Source organism: Bufo bufo, chromosome 1 (assembly GCF_905171765.1).
Source record: "Bufo bufo chromosome 1, aBufBuf1.1, whole genome shotgun sequence".
Taxonomy (NCBI): domain Eukaryota; kingdom Metazoa; phylum Chordata; class Amphibia; order Anura; family Bufonidae; genus Bufo; species Bufo bufo.
The window spans coordinates 430048684-430064212 of NC_053389.1; the positions used below are offsets into that span (position 1 = coordinate 430048684).

General features: G+C 43.1%; 1 protein-coding gene across 2 annotated transcripts; it reads right to left on the bottom strand.

Moving 5' to 3' along the window:
* Positions 1-578: 578 nt before the first annotated feature.
* On the bottom strand, positions 579-15215 carry FGFR4 (fibroblast growth factor receptor 4). Of its 2 annotated transcripts, none has more exons than XM_040406627.1 (18): positions 15002-15215; positions 13850-14003; positions 11569-11823; positions 11163-11255; positions 10667-10833; positions 10429-10552; positions 9663-9853; positions 6822-6960; positions 6341-6534; positions 6070-6215; positions 4941-5062; positions 3820-3930; positions 3517-3707; positions 3206-3328; positions 3008-3078; positions 2519-2656; positions 2179-2284; positions 579-1523 (listed from the first exon to the last, which is right to left on the bottom strand). In XM_040406627.1, the coding sequence occupies exons 2-18, from the start codon at positions 13941-13943 to the stop codon at positions 1365-1367; spliced, it is 2424 nt and encodes an 807-aa protein (XP_040262561.1). In that variant the 5' UTR covers positions 13944-14003; positions 15002-15215; the 3' UTR covers positions 579-1364. The 2 variants fall into 2 exon arrangements, with proteins under 2 accessions (XP_040262561.1, XP_040262552.1); XM_040406618.1 differs by having other exon boundaries at positions 11569-11826.
* Positions 15216-15529: the final 314 nt, after the last annotated feature.

Below are 15529 nucleotides of genomic sequence, written 5' to 3' on the forward strand. Positions count from 1 at the left end.
GTTCTAAGGCCATGTGACAGGGCCTTGGAAGAGAAGTGGTCATTGAGCCCTCCCAATATGATACTAATGACCTATCCTAGGGATAGGCCATCAATAACAATATCCCATCTCAACACTTATGACATATTATTGGGATATGCCACAAATGTCAGATAAGAGCAGGACTCAGATGTGGGACCCTTCCCCCCCCCCCCCTCCCCTCTCCAAACAGGCTCCTGAAGAACTTTTAGCCCCATAGCGGTGAATGGATAGCAAGCTAAATAAGTAAAACCAGCTCTCCATTCATCACTATGCGATTGCTGTAAATAGTTGAGCCACTACTTCACCATTTTCAAAATTCCCATAGCGGTGACTGCTCTCCCTTCACTTCGGGTGCCACGTTCTGGAGATAGGTGTGGTTCCTGAACCTGTCTTTTGTGGCATATCCTATTGATATGTAATTAATGTTGAGATGGGACAACCCCTTTAAAATTTGGAATGAACTGGTCTGTCAACTAACAATGAGGGAGAAAGGGAGGGGGAAACACCACACAGGTAATAAAGTGCTCACACACAGGCAATAGTTAGTGTGATATAATTTAAATCTTTATATTAAAAGTAACTTTTTTTTACAATATATAAAATAAATCAACTTGAAACTTTTGGTAAACGGCAAAAGAGCATATTCTGTTTTAAATATATCTAGTGTATAAAAGTATTCTGACTGTAAGAATTCTTTAGAGTCCAAAGGATGTTAATATAAAAATACCAGCGAGATAAATTATATGGCTTCTAGGAGAAAAACCATTAACACAAATACTGAAATAAGACTTCAGGTCCTCACTTCAACGAAATGTTTAAGATGACCTATTATAAAGCATTAAAACAGAAACCGGACATAAATATATTTCTATTAGAAAATATGTACAAGCTCTAGAACTGTAAAAACTCCAGGCACTTTAGGGCCACTTGTAATTCCAGATTGCAGCTTGGCATTACAAATGCAGAGAATCTTAACAGGCAGGTAAAGCTATGTTCCCAGCAGCACAGTGCTTTCCAGTAGCTTCCGATGTCCTTGGAACACGACTGGGAAAGGCATCCCGGCTAATGGTAGTCCTTCACATCCACAACATGGCGTTATACTACATATTCGCAGACATGGCTTGACAGAGCCAGTCAGGGGCTCACAGTGCTTTGAATCCTGAATACCGGTGGCTTGAGGGCAGCACCAACTTATTGTTTTTTCTCCCAAGCATAACAGAAAAGCAGCACAGGGTTTCACCAGTGTCTACAAAACTAGACATGGTTGACGTCTCTTGAATAAATTAGGATCCTAGGGAGGGTATGTGTAGTATTTATAATGTCCATACTACCCCATAACTTTTTCAGGTCCCCATATGAGAATGAACATTGTGATAACTGAAGACGTAGGAAGGAGTTTGGACAGGATCATGGGTGAACACCGAGTCAGAAGAGGAACATGTGCTTGCAGTGTCTTCACAGGAGGGAGAATACTGTTCAAAGGGCATTGATAGGTCCAAATACTGAGCAAAAAGAGAAGGGAAAGACCAGTCAGTGAACCAGGTTAAATATACTGTACATTTAACACAATTGTTATGCTATATTACAGTGAATATGAAGTGGCCAAAACTGTTGCACTCCTGCCACTCAGACATTTGTAAGGACAGCCTCTTCACAATATACCTAGCACAGTGGCTGTGCTTGACATTGCACATCAATCCCGCTCACTTTAATGGGACTGAGAAGGACAAAGGCCATGTGACATCACAGTCCAAGGAAGAGCCTACAGTATTCAAAGTGCTGTAGCACCTTCAAATAGCTGATCAGTAGATGTGCCAAAGGTCAGACCTCCCCACTGATCAGACATTGATGACCGATCCTGAGGACGGCTCATCAATATTTAAGTTCCATAAACCCCCTTTAACTATCCACCATTCCCTGCAACAACACTTTGAGGGAGATTTATCAAAACCGGTGTAAAGAAAAACTGACTTAGTTGTCCATAGCAACCACTCAGATACCACCTTTCATTTGGAGCTCTGAAAAGTGAAAGGTGGAATCTGATTGGCTGTTATGGGCAAGTAAGCCAGTTTTCCTTTATTTCCCCACTATATATTTAGATTGACATAGGAAGGGAAAATGAACATACAGTCTATGAATAATGAAATGTAACCTTACCTCCTCTGACACAGCTGTAAGAATTCGGTCAAGATGTTCTACTAACTGCTTGAATGTCGGTCGTTGTGATGGGACAGCATGCCAGCACTCTCTCATCAACATGTACCTATAAAAGTGGGCATTCATTCATTAATAGGAGACATTCAATTCTAGAAGATAGTTACCAGGTCACTACTTTGTCTTGCGTTCTCTTACGCTTACATTTTCCCACTAAAATTGCACTGTTTTTTACAGCCCAATTTTTCCAATATATATCCACTCTTCACAAGATACCAGAATTGCAATCTGAACATAACATATGTATATAATCAAGTTTAGAAAGTGTGAAATAGTTGCTTACAGTTCATGAGTACAATTTGACGGTTTATCCATTCTGTGTCCTTCTCGTAACAGTTTAAACAGCTCTTCCACTGGAATACCAGGATAGGGAGAACCCCCAAGAGTAAATATCTCCCAAGTTAAAATTCCAAATGACCATCTAGAAGAAAAAAAAAAAAAAAAAGTCAGATCAATCCTTTACATCTATTTAGTGTCATAGTTCACATAAACATATGTAGTTCTATAAGGCTCTGTTCACACTGCAGTCATATTTTGGGTAATGGTTACACATATACTAGAGCTTGCTGCGATTTTCACGCAACGCACAAGTGATGCATGAAAATCACCGCTCATGTACACAGCCCCATAGAAATGAGTGGGTCCGGATTCAGTGCGGGTGCAATGCGTTCAACTCACGCATCGCATCCGCGCGGAAAACTCGCCCGTGTGAAAGGGGCCTAATGGTGTACCATCTCAAACACACACCATATCCGCTCAAAATGAAACTTACATGTCACTCTGATGGGTATAGACACGGTCAAACAGGGCTTCTGGTGCCATCCACTTTACAGGAAGTCGACCCTGTTTGAATAAATAGCTTGGATTAGACTTCAGAAGATGGGCAAGAAAACACCATAATCCAACACAGTAAAGAGGAGGAAAAATAAAATATTATATTATAATATAAATACATATAAAATAAACTTACATTGCTAGTCTTTTTGTAGTAATCAATATCATGAACACCTCGAGCAAGTCCAAAGTCAGCAATCTTCATAACATTATCTTCAGCTACTAAGACATTTCTGGCTGCCAAGTCTCGGTGTATGCACTATATGAAGGAATAAAAACAAATGGTCAAGGAATGCTCAAAAGTTGCAAGGTCAAAATACAAATATACAAAGTATTAAAAGGCACACACACAAAATCCTCTCGAAGACAAACGCATAGTGTCAAAAACAAAGCAAAGGAATTAAAAAGTAAAATTTTCTTCATCAAAAGTGCAACTCTGTGACTTACCTTTTTGGATTCTAGGTATTCCATGCCACGGGCAACTTGATAAGCACAGGACACAAGATCCTTAAAGGACAACAGCTCTTCAGGCACCTTGGTTACATCAAAAGCATCTTCTGGTGTAGGAGGCCGTCGGGCACGCAGGAACTCGCGCAAGTTTCCCTTAGAGGCATACTCCACAACAACAAAGAGAGGACCTGAGCAGAGACATAGTAAAAGTTTACATTACTAGAGCTTAAAAAAAAAAAAAAATCCATCAGTCCACATACCATATTAGCAAAGTAGGCTGACACATGATGTCCCACTTACCTTCTTGAGTACACACACCAAGCAGGTTGATTATATTCTTATGCTTTCCAATAACTTTCATCAACTCCATCTCAGAGATGAGATCAGACAAGTCTTTGTCATTGCCGTTATCTAAAAGAAAAAAAATGTAGATTTCGCTAATTTTTTATTTAATATTAGGTCTACAGTATTTTTTCTGACAATTACAAAAATAAAAGACTGCTCTGTCATTCAACAGATACACATCAATATTAAAAGAACGCATTTACTAAAACGATTGGGCAGTTTGCGACATTGCATGTATATTGGCTCAAAGACTGGTTTAGGTTATGTTCTTTGACTTCCATCAGTTTTGATGGCAAGAATAAGTGCTGTATGCTGTGCTTTTCTTACAGTCAAAGCTATAGAAACTCTACCTCAACATACCACTCTTCTTCCATTATAAATGGCAGCCATGATGCCAGCGTGAACAGTCTTACTAGAAATCTAGTAATGAGCCCAATACGTAGAAGGGGAGGACAGGACCAGATCCCCATGAGACACCATGGAAGTGCTCTCTTGACCTCACAGGACTGGATCTGAACTGGGTGTAGTCTCTAAATATATGGTCATGTGCACTGAGCCTAAGGCCTCTTTCACACGGCCGTTTTTTTTTTCCCGTTTACTGGCCGTTTTTTTGCGGTCCGTATACGGTCCGTATACGGAACCATTGATTTCAATGGGTCCGCAAAAAAAACGGAATGTGTTCCGTATGCATTCCGTTTCCGTTTTTCCGTTCCGTTTTAACATAGAACATGTCCTATATTTGGCCGCAAATCACGTTCCGTGGCTCCATTAAAGTCTATGGGTCCGCAAAAAAAACGGAACGGATACGGAAGTGCATCCGTATGTCTTCCGTATCCGTTCCGTTTTTTGCGGATCCATCTATTGAAAATGTTATGCCCAGCCCAATTTTTGCTATGAAATTACTGTATACTGTATTTGCCATACGGAAAAACGGAACGGAAAAACGGAACGGAAACGGAAACACAACGGAAACAAAAAACGGAACAACGGATCCGTGAAAAACGGATCGCAAAACACTGAAAAAGCCATACGGTCGTGTGCAATAGGCCTAACAGTAACAGCAATTCAGTTCTCACCTTTAAGCATCTTTACAGCTACGGTTACAGGTTTTTCAGGGCGATCTTTGTCAATCCCATAAGCCTCAGCTCTCACTACTTGTCCGAAACAGCCCTCTCCTAAAGGTTTCCCTAAAATAAGCCTAAATGGGAGAAAAAAAAAAAAAAAGTGAGCAACTAAAAGTAGTGAAAACAAAGCAATTATCCAACAAATCATTTCAAGATAACCTGTCACTGAATATGCAGTGCAATCTGCAGGCAGCAGATTATACAACAGTAGGAGCTGAGCAGATTGATATATAGTTTTAGGAGAATAGATTTAATAAAACATATACTGTATTTTTCGCCCTATAAGACGGAAAAGTGGGGGGGAAATAGCAGTGCGTCTTATGGGGCGAATGCTGAAATTTACAATGATACACAGCCGCCGCGATGCCGCATGGAGCGGTCAGCGGGTGTATCAACTGAGTGGGAGGAGGGGCTGGGGGCCGGCATCTGGATTAGGAATGACAGCGGGGACCGGTGCAGTCCCTGTATTCTAATGCACCGGCACCGCTCACTGTTGTATAATCTTATCTAACCTGCATTGTTCAAATATAATAATCATGTGTAATCCAGCTGTATTACTTACAACATTAAGTTCCGTAGCAGAGACGCATGTCATGCGCCTGCGCTGCCCACTTTATGAATGAAGCAAGTGGCACGGGCGCCTGTGGATGGCACACAACATAAGATGCTATATATGTGTCATCCACAGATGTTCCCATAGCAGTGCCATCCACAGATCCCCCATAACAGTGTGTCATCTTCAAATCCCAAATAACAGTGTCCTCCACAGATCCCCCCCATAAACAGTGTGTCATCCACAGACCACTATTAGTTCAAAACCCACCAAAAGCAAATCTTTTGGTTCAAAATATTTTTCTCATTTTCCTCCTCAAAAACCTAGGGGCGTCTTATAGGGCGAAAAATACAGTAATTTGTTCATTTAAATCTCAGCTTTTCTGAGCTGAATAAATGGTGAATTTTGCCAAATCATTTCCCCTTAAAACTATATACATCATACTGCTCAGCTCCTCCTGCACTATAGCCTACAGGTTACCTTTAATATTATAAAAAAATATTTAAAAAATTACACACACACACTAACCTGTCTCTGGCGAACTCCCATTTGGCATCTAGAGGCAGCTCCACCTCCATTACACCAGGGAGCATAGGTGTGCAGCTAGAAGACAAGCGTGTGATGCGGATCAAAGGGGCAGTGGACTTTCCGGAGGAACTTGACTCCAGGGAAAACTGGTGGGAGGAAAATACATTTCATGAATGGTCATCCAAACTTACGGTATATAATACAATGTAACAATGCTTTGGAAAAAAAATAAAAAATTTGTATATTGTTTTCTAGTTTTCCAAATTCTTACCTGTCGTATGAGAGGGAACTTTGTAAGCTTATGCACAGTTGGAGGCTGTAGGGTTTGCTTGCTGTGAGACGTTTGCATACGGCAAAGAATTACAATTACAACAGCCATTGCCACAGCAAAGAATCCGGAAGTATATATAATTATATCCATATATCTGGACTCAGCAGGCTCTGCCTCCTCTAAGAGGTCTTCATCTGTGGGGGGAGAAGAAAATAGACAGGGTCAGTGCCGCATCTGTGTCCTTGACCTTCTTTATGGCCTCTGTCTCCCTTCTTAGCTATTCCCATCTGTTATCCAAGTCTCACTCACACATTTCCTAGGATTTCAAGCAATTTCACAACTTGAGACTATAGCTCAAAAGACTTCCTTTACAGATGTGTCTTAGCTATAGTTACAATAGTATCTTTAACTACTGCAAACTATACTTTAGACACAGTCCCCCACTGAGTATGGCACATGTTCACAGGCGTTCTATACTTACTAGGCAGAACAGTCAGCCAAGCAGACTGATAAGAGAGGCCAATTGAATTCCCTGCCAGACATGTATATTCGCCTGAATCTTCCATTGTGATATTCCGCAGATGAAGCACCTCTACTTCTGAAGTGTTGATATCTGCAGTCTAGAAAAATAAAATGCATAAAAATAATAAATGACTTAAAGTGTCCAGTGCATCCAATAAACAATATAATAAAATTGGCAACTTCATGAAGAAACATTAGTAAAAGTATGTGGTCTGTTATCCATAAAAAGATCAATAGTCTTGATTTTTTGAACGTTAGGCTAGTTTCACACCTGCGGTAAAGCTAAAGGAACAGCCTGCCAAAGCTCATCACATCTAGCCTAACCAGATACTTCTGTGCCCCGTCAGACCCCCATTGACTATAATAGGATCCAGCTAGCTTCCAGCAGCAGCACAGGATTTCGGCTGGACAAAAAAATAAAAATAATGGTGTGTGTGCGCGCACACCAGTTGTCTGGCCGAAACCAGCCGTATCCCATTATAGTCCTAACTATAGTAATGGCTAGGCCGAATCCGGTGAAATCCAGCAGGCTGCTCCTCTGACACTTAACCGTAGGTGTGAAACTAGCTTTAGTAATCACGTTAGGGAAAGAAGACTGAATGGATTATAATCACAAGACAGGAAGTATTGTCTACACAACTATCTGGGCCAGGATACACGACAGCATCAAGTGCCAGTCAGGATGAAAAGTTAGCATATAACATTTTTCAGACAGAATCCAAATCGCTAAACATAAATTGACAAGTAATCGCAGATTCCCATCTGCGTACAGTTGCAGGAACAGAAAAAAATAAATAAAATTTGAGAGATATAGATAGAGTCTCTCTCTCTCTCAGGGCCGGTGCAAGGATTTTTGCCGCCCTAGGCAAGATAAAAATTGCCCCCCCCCCTTATCAGATGATCTGCCAATATCATGACATCACATATGTTCCACCCCTTTCTCAGCATTTAAATTAAAAGAACTGCTATGTTTCCCTTAGGGTTAATCCAGCTTCTTGTAGCTGTCTCCCTGACAGCCGCTAGAGGTGCTTCCGCGATTCTCACTGTGAAAATTACAGTGGGAAGGCGCGGAACATAGTTTTGAATGCGTGCGCATGCGCATTCGCATTCGCAGCTGAGAGGAGGTTCGGGGAGAAGAGTTCCCAGTGCCGGCGCTGGAGAAAGGCAAGTGGCTGAATGGGTTTTAACCCCTTCAGCCCAGTGGGAGGGGGACACGAGGGTGCCCCACTCCTAACAACTATATAGTGCCAAGAAAATGAGTTTGTTTTCCTGGCACTATAGTGCTCCTTTACCACCAGTACTGCACGGTGTCTTTTCTCTGCAGGAACAGGCTATAAACACCAGTACCACTACATTAAACTGTAGTGGTTCTGGGGCTATAGTGTTCTTTCAGGCTCCATTCACACGTCTGAAATTTCGTTCTGCATTTTGCGGAACGAAATTGCGGACCCATTCATTCCTATGGGGCAGCACGATGTGCTGCCCGGACACGGAATTGCGGATTCGCACTTCCGTTCCGCTCTGTGTATCCGCAAAACACGTTGCGGATGTGTGAATGGAGCCTTAATGTGAGGTAAATTAATTTCCAATGTAGTATTAATAACTAAACAATTACATAACAAACATATTGCATTGTCTACTTACCACCAGGACAATAAGATGATCTGGTCTCTGGGGACTCCCTTGTCACTCTCATTTACTTCCCCCCCCCCCCCCTCCCTTGTCACTCTTATTCCTCCCCACCCCCTCCCTTGTCACTCTCATTCCACCTCTAATGTAGCGTGGCCGAGCTCTCTTCGGTCCGCGGTACAGGAGCATTTGTTTCCTGTACCCGGCCGGACTGAAAGGAAGTGCACACTAAAGCTACTTTCACACTAGCGTTCGGGGCTCCGCTTGTGAGCTCCGTTTGAAGGCTCTCACAAGCGGCCCCGAACGCATCCGTCCTGCCCTAATGCATTCTGAGTGGACGCGGATCCGCTCAGAATGCATCAGTCTGCCAGCGTTCAGCCTCCGCTCAGCAGGCGGACACCTGAACGCTGCTTGCAGTGTTCAGGTGTCCGCCTGGCCGTGCGGAGGCAAGCAGATCCGTCCAGACTTACAATGCAAGTCAATGGGGACGGATCCATTTGAAGATGACACAATATGGCTCAATCTTCACATGGATCCGTCCCCCATTGACTTTCAATGTAAAGTATGGACGGATCCGTTCAGGCTACTTTCACACTTAGAAATTTTTTTAAACTATAATGCAGACGAATCCGTTCTGAACGGATCCAAACGTCTGCATTATAGGAGCGGATCCATCTGAGCAGAAAGTAGTGTGAAAGTAGCCTAAGTGAGCACTTCCTGACAGTCCGGCCGGGTACAGAAAACGAAAGCTCCTGTACTGCGGACCAAACAGAGCTCGGCCACGCTACATTAGAGGCTCTTCCCTCCTGTCAGTCCCTCTCTGGGCAGAGCGGTAGCCGCCCGGTGTGGGGGAGGGCCCACCGCCGCCCGCCCATACTTTAGACAAAATAAAAAATAAAAAAACTTGCAGCAACGCTTTTTTTTTTAACCGCACGGGGCCGGCGCCCCCTGCTAAATTGCGCCCTAGGTGGCTGCCTAGGTCGCCTTACAGGTGGCGCCGGCCCTGATCTTTACACAAACTGCACCCTCTGAATAAAAGGGGAGCCTTCGGGTTTCCGTCATTTTCTGAATTAGAGCCTTACCATGATCTAGCACAAATTTGTTAAATTATATATATATATATATATATATATATATATATATACATATACACACACACACACAAACCTACCTTAAGTACTTGTACATAGGGTGCGTCATCGGGGCCAAAGCGGCTTCCATTCAGTTCAATGTGCTTGAGCCACTGGATGTGTGGTTGAGCATCGCTGTACACCTTACACAGGAACTCCACATCACTGCCCACACGAGCTGTCGTATTTGCTGGGAGTCCGGCTTGCAAGATAGGTCGATGTGAGGACCTCTCTTTAGGGACAAAGACAAAAATGGAAATGAGTGTATAAATCCTGCACTGAAGGTATGACCTCATGGGTTTCCATTTAGAAACCTCCTCAGATCACCCTTACAAAAGTGCTCTTTAAATGACAGTTCTCAAAGTCTACAGATAAATTTACACTTATAAAAAGAGTTAGTAACATGACTCGTGAAGAGAAACCGCCTACAAAATCTAATGTTAGCATTAAGACGAGGACAAACAGCCATAAAAGAAGTACTGTCGTACAGACAGTATCTCAAAGGCAGATAGTCAATAGACAGTTGTAGTAGCTACTCCAAAAGCCTGGCGGCTGGACAGCAGATAACGACCCTCATTAGGTTTATGACACAAATAGTATTTTATTGACTTTGAAGTTCCAGAAGGTCTAAGTAGAGAGCTAGGACACCAGTTATGTTAGAGATCCCTGCTCTCACGTGTACATACCTATTCTGCCATAAACACCATGGAAACTACAGATGTCCTAACTAAAGAGCAATATAAAAATAGCATGCCTCCCACCCAAAGAAAATCTGTACAAAATAATGAAGTGCACAAGACCACTTACCAAGCACATCCAAGATGTATGTATAGCTGATGCTGCCCATCTTGTTCTCCACCACACAAGTGTAGTTGCCACGGTCTGAAGGGACCACGCTCTCCATGACCAGACTCCAATGCTGGTGCCTTAGCTGGATAAAAGTACAGAATATTTTATTTCTTACATGGAAACTTTTAATAGTTTGCAGTATGATCTAACTAGTTGTTACTATGTGGTCATTTTTCAATTGATTCTATAAGCTCACCTGAATACCCCCTATACGATGCTCCCCTCTGAATTCTTTGCCATTTTTCAGCCATCGAATGGTTGGCAGGGGACTGCCGCCAGCTGCACAGCGAAACTTCACCGTATTTCCAGCAGGTAAGGCGTACAACTTTTTCTCCATACGACGTGGATGGGTCCAATATGGCGCTGAAAGACAAAAACAGTCATAAGCAACTATACCTATGCATGATGATGAAACAGGTACACGTATACTTTCAGGACTGTTCCAGACATGATATGTACAACAGTGAAATATTGAAAATATGACGTTGCTTGGAAGTCAGACTCTGGTCTGCTTATCAGTAATGCACAGGGCATAGGTCAGAGGCATTTTCCTCATCTCTCAGGCCATCCCAGACAGTCTGGTCTTTGGTATGTGGAGAACTTCTGCTATACACTGAGATTATAGTTTATTGCCTTGATGGGTGGAGGTCATTAGAACCTCTAATTAGTCATTCTAACAGAAGAGCGCTCACCTTGGTAGATATAAACAGGCTTCTCACTCAGATCCCCCTGAAAATCCTCCCTGCGGCCATCCTCATCATCTTCATCCCCAGATGCTGCAGAATCTGCAAAACACACAATCATATGAGGAACTAGGAGCCTCAAAGGCATTGTTCTCGTCAGCCTAATATTAGTACCAACAAAGCATAATTATCCATGGCTTTACAGGTCATGAACATCCTGATCGTACAAATTAGTGCTGCCTTAGGGGCACAAATTCAGTGAGAAAGGCAGGCCTGTATACAATGCATGACAACATTTTCTAGTAATGCCACTGATACACATACTACCACCTGCAGGTTAGCTTGGTATAGGGAAATACACAGAAGTCTTGAGCATGAGAAATAGGAGGGAATGAAAAATCCTCATAATACTTACCAACTATAGATATTGAGAACCGTCGCAGGATCTGGCCAGTACCCCGGACCACACATAAATACAGTCCCGAGTCTTCGTAGGTTACATCTGTCATTTCCAAAACATGGCCTGCTAAACGAATTTTCCCTCCTGCCTGCAGGCGGTCTTGTTCTCTATACCAGTTAATATTGCTACTATAATTGGAGTCACAGGAAAGACGTAAACGGTTTCCGGGATCAAGAAGAAGGAGATGTTCTTCAAGCTTAGGGGTTGACTCTGCTGGAAGAGAGCAGACTGGTATTGAGCTTTTCCTCTCCTTAACAATATGACAGTTAGTGCTACACAGCACATATACTCATTTTCTCCAATACATGGAATTATGCTACAGGGTGCAGCCCAAAAAAAAAAAAATCACACAAATAGGGACATGATTACAGGGATGCCCTTTCCTAGCTTTCTCTTGGGTTGAGATGCCTGACAAAGATGACCAGTTTGGGGAAAAAAAAAATATATATATATCATATTGCATTACTTCTGTCAGGTGTTGTAATGCAAAAGTTTCATTTATCAAAGCTGGTCATCTTGTGCCACCAGGAAAGGTAAGGAAGGAAGGACACATCTGTATTGTGCCAGTAAAGACAATGCTTCTGTCATGTGCCAATAGTTAATCTGTTGCAGCTACGGAACATGATCCAATGGCTTAACCCCTGTAGGGCCACTCCCAGAAAACGCTCATTTATTTATTTAACCGTTAGATGAACTTTGTTGCTTTTTGGGGTCTCGGTGTGAAAAAGACACACTCCAGAGGGGTGCCGTTTGTCTCACCTCAGCCACTTTTACCATATTGAACTTGCATTTTGACCTGGCGGTCACCTTTTGACCTCCAAAGAATCCATCTCTTGGCAGGACACTATAGGACAAGTGGAAAATACCTTCTTATGTTTGCAAAATGACTTGCTGCACCATAAGGAAGCAAGATATTGGCCATTTTATGCGCATTTTGCATTCAACCGTGGAAACAAATAGCCCGTTTCCTTTTTGCTTTCCATATTGTAACCATCGCACAGAATATAAGGAAGTTGTGTAACAATGAAAAGTTAATCTATTGAATATAATAACACTTCTTGCCCTCAATGGGAAACTTTGAGAAAAAACAGCAATGCCCATTGTACTAATTCACAGGAAATTCTTCAGACTGCCTAATGAATGACTTTCCATAGGTGGTGTTTTCTGGGCAGCTTCCAAGTAGGTTTAGGGTACAGTCACATTCACGTTTTCTTGATGCAGTGTTGGAAGCCAAAGTCAGGAGTGGATCGTAAAAGGGGAGAAAGTATAAAAGGAAAGATATGACTTAATTCACTAGCTAAGGCTACTTTCACACTGGCATTTTGGTTTCAGTTTGTGAGATCCGTTCAGGGCTCTCACAAGCGGTCCAAAACGGATCAGTTTTGCCTTAATGCATTCTGAATGGAAAAGCATCCGCTCAGAATAAATCAGTTTGCCTCCGTTTCGTCTCCATTCCGCTTTGGAGGCGGACACCAAAACACTGCTTGCAGCGTTTTGGTGTCCGTCTGACGAAACTGAACCAAACGGATCTGTCCTGACATAATGTAAGTCAATCTGGTCTCAATAGAAAACGGATCCGTCCTCCATTGACTTTCAATGGTGTTCAAGACGGATCCGTCTTGGCTATGTTAAGGATAATACAAACGGATCCGTTCTGAACGGATGCATGCGGTTGTAGTATCTGAACGGATCCGTTTGTGCAGATCCATGACGGATCCGCACCAAACGCGAGTGTGAAAGTAGCCTTAGCAAACTGCATCAGGAAACTTGACCGTGTCCATACCCTAAAGCCACTGGATCCGTGATAATCTGCCACAGAAGTAAACATTATCTTTAAATAACCAAATGAGAATAAAAAAAATTTAAAATAAAAAAAGTCACTAAATTCTTTGGTATTAAAGCTTATCTCTTCTGACCAGTGGAAAATTGGCACAGTAGAACAGGCTGGGTACAGCCACACAGGATGGAAAAGTTGCAGACTCTGCTTCAAAACGCCACTTAGTGGTTTACCATCCATGAGAAAAACACACGAGGGAGTAGAAATGGAAGATTTCCCATCATTCCATTAGGTCTATGGTCAACTTTACATCTGTGGAAAAACTGGTGGGAGAACGTTGAGGATGTGCCACCAGGACTTCCAGACACAGGGCACCACACTTTCCAGATCATTTTATCTCGTTTCTGAAGACTGCATCAGCCAGGAATTTATTTATTTTTTTCTTCTTCTCTTAATTACCTTTCAAACGTTCTCCCTCTGGAGTTGCTGGTCTGCATGATGTTATGGTGATGAAGGCCAGAAGACAAATCAGACACCCTCTAAAGCACTGCATGGTACTGACTTTATAAATAGTCTTGACAGGACACGTATGCTCCAATGAAGGGTGGATAGGCTGAAAGAGGACAATGCAGAAAGGAGTAAGCTTTAACCTAAACAAAATCTGACAATTCATGCTCAAAAGCTCTAATTATTTCCAAGCAAACAGAAGATATTAGAATAAACCTAATCTAAAATACATATATTAAAAATAATCAAAATGACATCGCGTTTTGACTGGACCAGCACAATTAACATGACGTTCTACAACATGGGACACCAAATGTCACGTAGACAGACTAAACACCAGAACTCACATCATAGGCTCAATCCCAGCCGGATTTCATCTGCCAGACTAAGGAACATGGGTAGAAGATTATGCCATACACTCCGATCAGGTTTTCCTATCAGACCGCGAATAATACTATTGGTCCAGCAGATCATGGAGCCAAGTGATGGAACATGAAAATCAGGGACTTAAGAAATGAACCGTGTATAGGAGGTGGAAGGAAGGGGGGGGTTAAGTCCTCCCCAGCAGTCCTTACATTCCAAGGGATATCAATGTGTAACTAGCTGCAGGGACCCTGGGCTCCAGCTTAATCTTTGAACACAAAACCACAAAGGCCTTTGTGTGCCAAGGCTACCCTGGTTATAGATTTACAGAATAGTTATGGTACCAGAGGGAGAGTTTACACAGAGCAGCCCAGCTATCAGCAGAGATAAGGAAGGAGTAAACAGAGGATCAGACAAGGAGAAACAAGGCGCAAGAAGTCTCAGATAGCAACAAACAGACCCCAATAAGAAACCCGAAAAACTGCCAGACTCTGGACAGTGTCACAGCGGCTTCTTCTGGATCCACACCAGACCCCATCAGATGGGTTACCCTGGATTTAGTCACAGTTCTTACTATAGGGTTACAGAAGCTTTCTAAAAAGGAGAAGAGCCTCAGCTACTCAAGAGTGGTCACCTCTCATCTTCTGAACCCTGATCTCAAAGCCCACCACCACCCCTGAACTATCACGTGCTCATCCCAGCTCAGGACAGGGTGGTCTTCACACCGCACGTGCTCCTCACCTGATAGCAGCAGCAGCTCACTTATAGGGTCTCCCCATCCATGCCAAGTGTGGGAGCAGCCACCATAAATCCTTCAAAGGACAGTCCCCAGTATGCGGCTCCAGTGCGGCAAAAATCCTGCGCCTCCGTCCCCAAAGTGCAATCCAGTAGTGTGAACGCAGCCCGCCTCAGTGTCCATGCAGGTCGCCGCTGCCTGCGGTAACACATCCGACCCGTCCACCAGTAACAATGGACTATAAGGGTGCAATGCTGCAGGGAATCCCGCTCCAAACACCGCCCCCGGCCCGCTCCCCTCCCTCCTCTGGGCTCATTCACTACCCTCCCCCCCCCTTTCTCCTCACCCTTTCACACTCAAATTAGCTAACTTCTCCCCCAGCTTTGTGCGGGAGGATTAGACTGCTTCACTTTGCTGTCCAGCTCAGGGCTTTCTGAATCCCAGCATGGCTCCAGCCTCTCTCTACAATAGCCCTGCACCTAATGATGACATTCCTAGCAGTTATGTGAGGAACCAGGGTGTCCTATTGTCAC